At 37.3% G+C, this 12,413-nt stretch overlaps 1 protein-coding gene across 2 annotated transcripts in view; it reads right to left on the bottom strand.

Annotated features, from left to right (window-relative positions):
* LOC150077091 (uncharacterized) overlaps positions 1-12,413 on the bottom strand; it is a 347,053-nt gene that overhangs the window by 273,138 nt on the left and 61,502 nt on the right. For both annotated transcript variants that reach the window (XM_090386103.1, XM_090386104.1), the window contains exon 3: positions 11,485-11,587. In XM_090386103.1, the coding sequence (XP_090242229.1) occupies positions 11,485-11,587 (103 nt within the window). The remainder of the gene's footprint in view (positions 1-11,484; positions 11,588-12,413) is intronic.

The raw sequence follows: 12,413 nt of genomic DNA, 5'->3' as shown, positions 1-12,413 counted from the left end.
TTCCTCCTGAATCATCCTGCATATAGATAAGTAAAATGTACTAAAGAGAGAGGGAAGACAAGCTGATGTTTGAAATGTTTGAAAATCCCACCAAAATGCGAGTGAGCAATTCATCTCTTGTATTCACCTTTTCTTTGTATTTGAAACTATGGGAAAAATTACATAGTTACCCGAAAAATAAAAAATATACATTAAAAGATGTACTTAATGCTGTAAATCTGATGATTTTAACATCTTCTTCAAGGGTCAGCTGTTAAAACTAAAGGAAGGATAGCAAGAAGTAAGGTCTCTGTTTCTAATATGAAATATATGAAGCACATGGTTAAAACAATGAAACCATGTTGAAATTTTGAACTGAGTGTGTACGGAAGCCAGGTTCAAAGCAGTGGCAAATAAGTGAAATACTGACGTATATTTCATGGCAGACCCAAAAGAGGCAGTGACAGCAAAAACAAGGAAGAGAAAATATAAGCAAGAGAAAATTGAAATAAAATGTAAGAGAGGAAGGACAAAGAAAACTAACTACTGTACCAAGTTGGAGTAGGGACGGAGAGGAGCGATAGATAGCTCAGCTACTGGGTAAAAAGAAATTAAAATTAGGCAGTCCGGGGTTGCGATTCCCGTTCCTATAGTAGGACCCAGGACATAGTTCTGGGAATATACAGGGTTGTTAAAATTAAAGTATCCCTATGTAGAGGACTCTGGAGCGAGTTCTAAGGTTCGTACTGAAGAGAAATTTGGACAACAGGTACAATAAAGAATAAGCTCAACATTTATTGGAAAAAAAAAATTAGTTACAGAATTTGTCACTATATGGCACTGTGGCAATACAAATAACTTGAACAGTGCTACAATTGTTCAATGTGTCCTCTATTTTGGTCAACAACAGTTTCCATTCGAAGAACAGCGTTTTCTACAGCTGAATGTAACATATCAACTGGAATAGCCAGCACATGACGTCTAATGCTGTCCTTCAGATCTGCCCGAGTTTGACATCCTTCCCCGATGCACCTGGTTCTTCAAAAAACCCCACAATCAGAAGTCGCATGGGGTGAGGTCTGGTGATCAGGGTGGCCAAGATGTCTGGAAACAATGGCTGATGACCCATTCATCTGTAAAGTGTTGCCTTAGCAATCTTTGGACACAATGGTGGATGTGGGGTGGTGCACCATCTTGCATGAATATGGCATCCTGAAGGCACCCACGTAGTTGCAGCTCTGGTATTGCGAAATTTGCCAACATTTCATAATATCGTTGTCCATTCGATGTTACCTGTTCAAAAAAATATGGCCCAATCATGAATGTGGCTGTAAATCCACACCACACTGTTACTTTTGGAGAATGCAATGGGACCTCTTGGATAACTCAAGGGTTTTCTGTTGCCCAAATATGACAGTTGTGCGTATTCACTTGTCCATTTAAGCAGAAGTGGGCTTCAACACTCCAAAGGATGTTCCATGGCCAAGTGATATCCACTGTCATTCACGCCAGAAACTGAAGTGTGTATGTGAAACGAATATCTGCATCACCATGCTTTAGTTGCTGTAGTAAGTGTATCTTTTAAGGATAATACCGCAACACCTGACGCATTACTAGCCTTACAGTGGAATATGGCGTGTCCACTTCACAAGAAACAACTGGCACACTTGTGCTAGCACATGGAGATTGACTTGATAAATCCATGACAGCCATAGGCACATCTTCAACACAAGTGGAGCCCACTTGTTTTCAACCTCTATCTGGTTGAACATCAAGATGTCCTGTTGCTTCAAATTTCGCAATCATTTTGTGGACAGCACAAACAGTCATAAGTCCACGCCTTCTGATGCCGGAATTCTCTGATAGCCATAGCTGTTGTTGCTGTTCTGTTAGTACAGAACAGCAACAACAATGCACTAACTACAATGCACTTTAGTTAGTGCATTGTTGCTGTTCTGATAGTACAGCTTCACTAATGGCACCTTTTCCTGCAACATTGTTGGTATTGCTGCTGTAGTGCAGGCAAACATCTACTGTATGATTTTGAAGAAACTGCTTTGCTTTTATACAGTACAGTAGAGCTGAGTAGTGGTACTGTGGCAATAACTTACAATTATGCAAATAACAAGTTATTTGCATAATCATAACTAAGATAGTTACGTGCCATACAGTGACAAATTTTGTAATTAATTTTTTTCCCAATAAATGGTGAGCGCATTCTTTATTGTACCTGTTGTCCAAATTTCCCTTCAGTACGAGCCTTAGAACTCACTCCAGAGCCCTCTACATAGGGATACTTTAATTTTAACAACCCTGTACTTCTGTGTTTAACTTAGTCCCATTAATAATGCAATAAAAATAAAATAATTCTAATACCCCCTTGGTAGCCAATCAGTGGGCACAAGTTTTCGAGACTGTAAAACATCGAAGAAGATACGGGATATTATCTGTACACAATATATACAGCCTGAAAGCATAGGATATCAGTTGGCTATTATATTATTAATGTCAGTTAGGTTGTTAAGCATCTTTTTATGTTTGATAATATGGAGTGCTTTTTTGAAATGATAATAAAGGTAGGATGGAGGAAACTTATTATCCAGAAGTTTACTGTAGTGATTTTGGATGTTGTGTATAATAAAACCGTTGCAAATGATAGCTATCCTGATACATTGGGAAAGAATAATATTGGTATGTATCTTTTTTGATATGTTAAAGTGGCAGTGAATTGCAACCCCAGACTGCTCAAGCACACCTATATTACCTCTATTTCCAATCCCTTTTTATATCCTTGCACCTTATATCTCTTATTTCTCATGAGTTTACCGAACGCAATATCGAGATGCTATTTTCTACTATAATTCGTTTTTTTCACCTTACACAAAGGTTCAGTGACTACATCACGCTACTTTGACAGCCAATCAGTTCTCCTCTTTCCTGGGACATACCACTTCATCTGTTTAATGCCGATCCTCCCATCATACCTAGTAATCGTCCAACTTACTACCTCCTCTTTCCAACACTTGGGGTCACTATTACGTACTATAAGTATTCCCATATCACAGCAGGCTAATTTCTTTTTACGCAGTAGCACTGCTGAGCAATGTGTCACTTACCTCCGTCCATACTCAGACTCCAGCTTGGTACAGTAGTAAGTTGTTTCCTTGTCCTTCTTCTCTTACTTTTTATTTCAATTTTTCCTTGCTTATATTTTCTCTTCCTTACTTTTGCTGACTGCCTCTATCGGGTCTGCCACGAAATACGTCAGTATTTCACTTATTTTCACTTATTTACCACTGCTGGCTTCCAAACACACTCAGTTCAAAATTTCAATATGGTATCATTGTTTTAGCCATGTGCTACATATATTTCATGTTAGAAACAGAGGCCTTACTTATTTTTGTCCTTCCTTTGGTTTTGATGGCTGACCCTTGAAGAAGACATTAAAATCATCAGATTTTCAGCTTTAAGGACATCTTTTAATGTATTTTTTTTATTTTTCAGGTAACTACGTAATTTTTCCCATAGTTTCGACTTTCGGTTTTGTCAGCTTGTCTTCCCTCTCTACCACATTCTACTTATCTACATCGCATTATGGTCACTGGGTTCTTTCTGCTATTTTTAGCAGTACCTCTTGTCCATAATCCATTTTAATTTCTTTCTAAATATCTTGCTCTATATTGCTATAGCCTTTCTCTACTACCGCTATTATTAATACATTATATATATATATATATATATATATATATATATATATATATATATACTGTATAATCAAGAATAATGATATAGACAGAAGTAAGAGCATTGCTGTCTTTTTCATGATTTCGGTGGATGACCTCTGATGATGACACAAAAATTATGAAAGACACTGCAATGTTATTTTCACCTTTTCAAAAAATTTTTTGGCATTTTTTCAATATTTGCAATTCTTATCATTTTATTTTCCGGTTCATTTGTAAGTTCAATGCTGATGGCATCCTTTGTATTGCTCAGACTACGCACATAGGGGAAGGCATAAATTCAAATTGAGGAAGAATGGCTGCAGAATAGATAAGTGGAAATTTGATTGTTAGAACAAACTTCCATTTGGTGTTGTGGAAGGGGGTAGTTCGAATAAATTCAAGGAACTAGCTGAACTATTGGAGGGGATGGATAGATGATATGGGAAGTTTTGTTGTTGGGTCCCCCCCCACTTTTGGCTGACGATCTATAAGCTTGCTTTCTTGCATCATTTGCCATTATTAATGCTAGTAGTCCAAATCGGCCCATTTTTGAATAATGCACACTGGAAAATGAAAAACAAGCAGCTTCAACCCATTCCTGCTGTTGCTCTGTTTCCATTCATAGACACAACCAAGACATTGGAAAATTCTTTGCATCCACAGGTTTATTCAACACATGCACTTTAACACATCAGTTGATTTGTTAAACTATAATATTAATTGTTTCATGGATTATTTCAACTTACATCTCTTTTATTGTTTGGCATTATGTTGCCTGAACAGGGAATACTTTAATTTTATCTACTTTTGTTTCAATACACATCAGTCTAGCTGTAAATATAGCAAGGGAAACGACAATGGTATATGGCTTTTTATCTTTTGCCACCAATGTCAAATGAGTGACAAAAGGTAAAAAGAACTTCAACTCACAGACAAACCCAAGTGCATAATTTCACTGCTGCACTTACTACTTTGGTAAAGTTTTTGCATTTTCTTCTGGGTAAAAAAAAAAAAAATCCTTCAGCTTGAAACGTTCTGTGTGGAAATGATTTGTCAGTAGGTTTGGCATAAAGAAAGAAGGGGAACTATGGAATGAGCTTTTCAACAATAAAACTAAGTAGGGATTAATGGGGAGGGGGTGTCAGAGAACAAAGTGTGAGAATGCTACACACTAGATTACAGACACTTATGACATCGAAGTCTGACAAAGCAAATTTGTAATCCTTGTTTTTACTCATTATGCATGTTAATAAGAATGCAGTAAAGGCTTTGTTAATGTGATGCTTATTTATTAAAATATTTACTGTGGTGCATAAAATGGTCAACCCAATAACTAAGTGTGCTAATTTTCAGGCAATTTTTCTGGATTCATTCCATTTTCCTAAAAATATACAGAAAATGGAGAAGGGGAATTATAAAAATATAGAACAATGTGGACCCAAGTGATCAAACTAAACTCCAAACAGTTAATACACAGATTACAGCATACTCAACATCACGCTTAAAGTTAAGTGTCATGTGTTGCATTAAATACAACTGAAATCTATGAAATATTTTGAATGTGAAGATTATAATCATGGGCAACAATTTCTCCATTGAAGTTTCAGGGATTTTTGGCTAGTTTAAATCTTTAAAATGTTTTAACTTTTAAAAGCTAAAGCATTTTAAAGATGTTGTAATCCTTTAGTTTGGTTTGGAATGTACTTTTAGGGCAACAATTTGGCAGACCTAGTGCTAACATCCCACTAATAAGCAGCCCCATGACATACTGACTCACTCCAATCTATTAAAGAGGATCTGTGATTTTGGTGCAAAGCACCAAAGCTAGGCTATTATATAGACTAATATACTATTATATAGACCAATCTGCATGTTATGTGGGCTGATAAAAAAAACCTTAGATCAGCTAACATAGCCTCAAAAAAAAGAAAGGGGGGGAGGTCTTGTCTTTAGAGGCCATATCCTCTGGTCTTCAATGATATACAAATCCAGAACTTTCCAAACATGGAAAGGTCTGGATTTGCATATGGTAGATACTGCATATATCTTGTCAGATGGCATATACACATAAACATGTCAGTATCAGAAATGGCAAGCAATGCAAGGAAGCAAACTTGCATAGCATCAGCCAAAAATAAATAAATAATAATAATACTCCACCTCATCTTTCCATCCTTTCTAATGTGTCTAATTCTTCTGTAAATTTATTCAAACTACTCACTATATGAAAGTTTTTTCCAACAATTCACTCTATGGCTGAAAGCAAATTTTCAAACATCTATGGTACAACCATCCTTCCAATATTTAAATTTATGTCCCCTTATATGTGTTGTCCAAGAAAAAGTAAGGATGCCAACAGCATTTTGTTTACACAATCCATTTAATGCCTTAAATACTTCAATTGAGTGTCCCTGCAAGTCCCTAGTTACCAAGCAATGCAATTTGCAGAACTGGAGTCTTTTATTGCAAGAGTATCCTTTTGTATCTTTGACTAAACTTGATCTTTTCTGCATGCATCTGGAAGATTTATTTTAAGGTTTCCAAGTATGCAGCACTCAAGATGAAGTCTAACTGTTGCCTTATGCAACATAATCATCTTGTCCCTGCTGAGAAAATTCATATATATCAGTGGCAGAACCACAGGAGCTGTCCTAGTAGCCTGTCTCCACTGCTTAGAGAACTTTGTCATACTGTACAATTACCCCTAAGCCTCTATTGCTCTCCACCTGGGTACAGTACCACCCAGTTGGAATGTTATTCTAGGATTACTTGCTTTTTATATATAGTACTTGGCATTTTTCAATGTCGACTTTTTGGCCCATCTGGCTAATTTTTTCCACGTCTTGTTGCAAAATCATACCCTGATTCATCATTAACTACCCTGTCAACCTGAATATCATTTGCAAATTTTGACATTAAACTTGTCTTCATCAATATCAATGATAAATACTGAAACCAACATGGGTCCTCAGCATTGAATCCTAAAGGCCTCCACTAATAACATTAGTTCAATAAGAGCAGGGCCCATGAATAACCACTCTCTGCTGTCTGCTATCCAACCATCACTTTATCCATAGTAGTAACATGCCCATAATGTATATTGCTCCAGTTTGTACAGTAGTCTTTCATGTGGAACAGCATCGAAAGCTTTTCGGAAACCTAAGTATACGATTTCAATATTATTTTTTGTATCCAGTTCCTTTGTTACTGTGTCACAGTATCCAGATTGGTCAGACAAGATCTTCCCTTAATGAATCTATGCTGTGAGTGCCATATAACTGGATTCTTATCAAGATGATCTGCATTATTTCTTCTTTGATCACTGGCTCCATTATTTTTTCCTGAAACAGAAGTCAAGCTTACAGGTCTGTAATTATTCACTTCACCCTTTGATTCTCTTCTATCAATAGAAATACTTGCACATCTCCAAACTATACAGATACCCCACTGAATCCAAGAATGTCTCACAATTATGGACAAAGATTTGCTTATCTCTCTCTCTCTCAGCTTATTTTAATATAATTGGATAGATACTAACAAACCCAGGTTTTTTTATTTATTTATTTACATTTAGCTCCAACAGTTCCTCTTCCACTTTTGTTTCAGCTATCATAAAATCATTTATTTCTAAACTATACACACAGACTAACGGTTAACAGTGCCAAGGGCAGAGGTAAAAGTGATTCATGCACTGCTTCTATTAGAATGAGCAGAAGCCTGGAAAGCAAGGCAACGGAGATTTCCGGGACTGCTGGAGTCATAGCAGAACAAATAAATACATGGGCTGTGTTAGGGTATCTAAGAGTAGAAACAGGTGCATGTATACTGGCATGTACACCAATGCTAGGAGTATAGTTAATAAATTTGATGAGCTTGAAGTGCTAGTCAAGACATAAAGGCAGATATTGTTGGGATATCAGAGACGTGGTGTAGGTGTATAGGCCTAATGAATCTGATGAGTATAATGAGCAATTCTGCAGAGAAAGAGTGGGCCAATAAATAAGAATGTATTGTAATGGGGGATTTTAACTTTCCAGATATCAGCTGGAAATTTTGGGTTGGTCACTCGCACACTAGCAAGATTTTTGTGGATTTATTGGATGACTGTTTTCTACAGCAACATGTTCGAGAGGCAACCAGAGGGAGTAATACTCTTGATCTGATTATCAGCAGTGATTATTCATGCATTAAGAATTTGCAGATAAAAGAACCAGTGGGGGGGGCGGTGATCACAATGTAATGATGTGGGAATTACTTAAAGATGTAACTACCATCACAGGGGTAAAGGGGAGGGCTATTGTTTTCGTAAAAGTGACTACAGTTGTCTCAGACAGTTTTTAAATTCTGTACAGTGGGAAGAACTGATGATGTTATCAATGTTGAATTCTGAATGGGAAGCCTTCAGGGACTTAATTTTGGAGGCTACTAGGCTTTTCATTCCAACTAAGAAATACGGTTCCAGGTTTAGGCCTAAATGGATGTAAGATGAACTAATGAAGCTCGTGGCAGAGAAGAAAAATGTATGGAATGCATATAAAGTATCAGGTGTTGTTATAAACTAGTCTGTAATCAAGTCACAAAGGAGGTTAAGCAGGCGAAGGCAGATTACGAGAAATCCTTGGCAAGAGATGCAAAGAAAAACAGCAAAGAGTTCTTTACTTATATAAACAATAAAAGGAAGGGATGAATCAGATTGGAGCACTTAACATAGATGGGTTGACTGTTCATGATCTTGCTCAGGTAGCTGATAAATTGAATGAGTATTTTGCATCTACATTCACACATGAGGAGTTATTCAATGAGGGGAATGCCAGAACTTAATCAAACTCTAACAGGGAGCAAAGTGATTTTGTAATAACTGAGAGCAAAGTGGAGGAGAAATTGTTGAAGTTAAACATAAAAAAGGCACCTGCAGTGGACAGGATCTATCCAGTTATATTAAAGGAGGCAGCAAAGGAAGTAAGCAAACCCTTAGCCTTAATTATGAGAGCTTAATTTGGACTCAGGGGAGGTCCCCATGGACTGCAGGTGTGCAAATGTATCACCAATTTCCAAAGGGGTTTCAAAAGGTGACACAAGTAACTACAGACCTCTTAATTTAACTTGTGTTCTGGGGAAAATAATGGCATCACATGTTAAAGAAGCATTGCAGGATCATCTAGACAAGACTGAAGTAATAGTTAAGACACAGCATGGGTTTGTTAAAGGGATGCCTTGTCTGACCAATGTGATTGGATACTATGATGTGGTCACAAAGGAGCTGAATGCCAAAAATAATTTTGATATCATATACTTGGATTTCAGGAAAGCTTTTGACACTGATTCACATGGAAGACTGCTGTAAAAATTGGAGAGGTATGGCATTAAGGGTAAGTTGCTACAATGGATAAAGGGATGGTTGAGTGGGAGACGACAGAGAGTGGTAATCAATGGACACTGTTCTTCATGTGCAAATGTTATTAGTTTTAGTAGAGTTCCCCAGGGTTTGGTGTTGTGCCCATTGTTATTTTGTATATTTATCAATGATATTGATGAAGGTATATCAGGTTTAAATGTCCAAGTTTGCAAATGATACAAAGGTTGGCAAGGTTGTTTACAACAGTAAAGACATTATGCTACTCCAACTGGATCTAGCTAAGTTGGGCAAATGGGCTGAGAAGTGGCAACTGAAGTTTAACATTGACAAATGCAAAGTACTACATATGGGTAGCAATAACCGAAGAGAAACCTACCAACTATGTGGTACTACACTCAGGGAAGTGGAAAGTGAAAAAGACCTGGGGCTAATTGTTGCAGTCAAATATGAAGTTTGCTGAGCAGTGCAGATGGGCTGCCAGGGCAAGTCATGAAGCCTTGTCAATGATATATAGAAATTTTTCTAGCAGGGACAGGGATGTTATTATCCCATTATATAAGGCAATGGTCAGGCCACACCTAGAGTACTGTGTACAAGTCTGGAGGCCTCATTTTAGGAAGGATGTAGAATTGCTAGAACAAGTACAAAGAAGGGGAACAAAGGGGTTTTCTTACAAAGAAAGGCTTAAGTTCTGCAAATTGCAGTGCCTGGAGAGTAGGCACCTGCAAGGTGATCTGATTGAGGTGTATAAGGCCTTCAATGGGTTGAGCAAGCTGAATGCTGATGGGATTCTTTCTCTTGCTCAGATTAAGAACCTGAGGGGATACAGATTCAAATTGAGGAAAGACAGTTGTAGAATAGATGTGTGGAAATTTGCCTTTAGCCAGTGGGTAGTTGATTGGTGGAACAGACTTCAATCTTTTGTTGTGGAAGTTGATAGTCTAAATAAATTTAAGGCTGAGCTGGACAGGCATTTTGGAACAAATGGAGGGGTGAAATGGGAGGTTTTTTTTTTTTTTTTTTTTTTTTGGCTAATGCTGCATAAGCTTACTTTCTTGCAACGTATGCCTCTCTACTAATGCTAATATCTTGATATACCTCTGGTATTTCCATCCCTAACAAATTCTTCATGCATGAATGTAGATGCCCAAATATTTATTCACTTTTTCAGCAAGTTTAACAGGATCATTAACAGTTATGCCATTCACATCTAATGGGCCAATGCTGTTCATCCCTTTCTTTCTAGTTAACATAAGCAAAGAACTCTTTGCTACTTTTCTTTTTAGCAGGGAATTCTAAGAACATGCTTTAACTTGCATTAGTGACTTCATTGCAGATTAGTCTAAACTTACTGTAGGTTTCTGTGTATGTTTATAAGCATAATATAACTTGTGTAAATTTATAATCATCCTATACAATTTTCTTCTCTGCCACAGTTCATCTGATATCCTCCTCAGTTCATTTGATATCCACTTAGGTCTAAACCTTGAACAACCTTACTTCTTTCACAACAGCTTGGTAGCTTCCATGAATACTTCCCATTTAGAATTTATAGTTTAACATCATCAGTTGATCTCACTGAAAAAAATTTAAAAACTATCTGAGGATTGCAGTCACCTTTATGAAAGCAATATCACTTCCCTTTACCCTTGATAGTAGTTATATCTTTAAAGTAAATCTCACATCAGTATGTTATGATCACTGCCACTTAACAGTTCCTTTATCTAGAACTTATTTCATGAAAGGTTACAGTTCAAACACATCAAGAGTACTGTTTCTTTTGTTGCTCTTCTAACATGCTTCTCCATTATAAAACTATCTTTTACTGGTCCACTATTTGTAAGTACAGTTATTCATTATACTTATCACAGTCATTTGGCATATAACACACTATCATTTTTATTTTTCCAGCGCTTATGCCACACCAAACTGACTTAAAATTGCACTGGCCACCACATCGCATCAAATAGATGCGCTGTCTTAGATTCTATCTGCTTCTTAACCTAAAGCATAACTCCTACCCACTTCCTGTCCTTTCTGTGCACACTATATGCACCATATTAAAATTCTGTATCCTTATATCCGAGTGACACCATGTCTCCAATATCCCTACAATATCTGCATTTGACAACTTAAGTATTTCAAATTCATTATATTTGCTTACCATACTCCTAGTATTAGTGTACACATAAGTATACATTCACCTGACTTTTCTCTCAATAACCCTAACACAGACCATTGTTTTGCTTGTCCTGTGAGGAATCCCAGCAAACATTGCAATCTGCAACATTTTTTTCTTTCCAGGCTGTTGCATGTCCCAATAGAAGCAGTACAAGAATATTAACTATATCATGATAGATGTCTTCTGATATATGAAATTCAAACAGCAAACTTTTTTTTTGTTTTTTATAATATGAAACAAACCTGGCCATAGATAAGTACTGATCAAGTTGTTGATCAGATAAGGTATTATCAGGCTTCCATTTAAGTGTCTCCAAATCTTCACAGCATCTCCCATCACTTTCACCTAACAAAACAAAATAAACAAAAAAAAAAAAAAAAAACCCTTTTAAATACACAATCTAGATGACAGTTAAAAAGCTGAATTGGTGTGTAAATGAAGTATTAAACCAAAAAAAGTTAAAAATTAGCAAATATACACTGAGTGATCATTGAATTATGACCACCTACCTAATACTTCGTAAGTCCTCCTTTTGCCCTCAATACAGCAGCTATCGACATGGCATTGATTCAAGATGTTGGGAGCGTTCGGGAGGTATGGCCAACCAAGCTGTGTGCGTAATGTGGTCAGCAATGCAGGTATGGAGGTGATTGGTGTACCCAGATGCCCAATATGACTTTCCATAGTGTCCCACAAGTGCTCTATGGGATTGATATCGGTGGAGTTCGGCGGCTAATCGATATGCTGGAAGTCAGAACTGTGTTCCTCAAACCATTCCTCCGCAACAAGTGCCAGATGGCTCGCCGCACTGTCATCTTGGAAGACAACATCGCCATTTGGGAAAAAGTGTAACACAGTGGGGTGTACACAGTTAGCAAGCAGTTGATGATAGAGGAGACCAGTGATACATTGTTCCACATGCACCAGGGGTTCAAGTTCCTGCCAGTGAAACATGTCCACACCATACAACCGCCTCCACCGGCCTGCACTTTTGATACTATGCATGATGGATCAAGAGCCTCATGTCGTTGACGCCAAATCCGTACATGACCATCCACCATGTGGAGTAAATAACGTGACTCGTCTGACCAGCATATCTTCTTCCAGTCTTCTAACGTCCAACTTGCATGCTCTTTGCACCAAGCAAGTATTTTAATCCGGTGAACCTTGG

This window comes from Mastigoproctus giganteus, chromosome 12 (genome assembly GCF_048544385.1).
Source record: "Mastigoproctus giganteus isolate SK-2022 chromosome 12, ASM4854438v1, whole genome shotgun sequence".
Taxonomy (NCBI): Eukaryota; Metazoa; Arthropoda; class Arachnida; order Uropygi; family Thelyphonidae; genus Mastigoproctus; species Mastigoproctus giganteus.
Note: the sequence above shows the minus strand (reverse complement) of the source record. Positions and strands in the feature narration are given on the sequence as shown.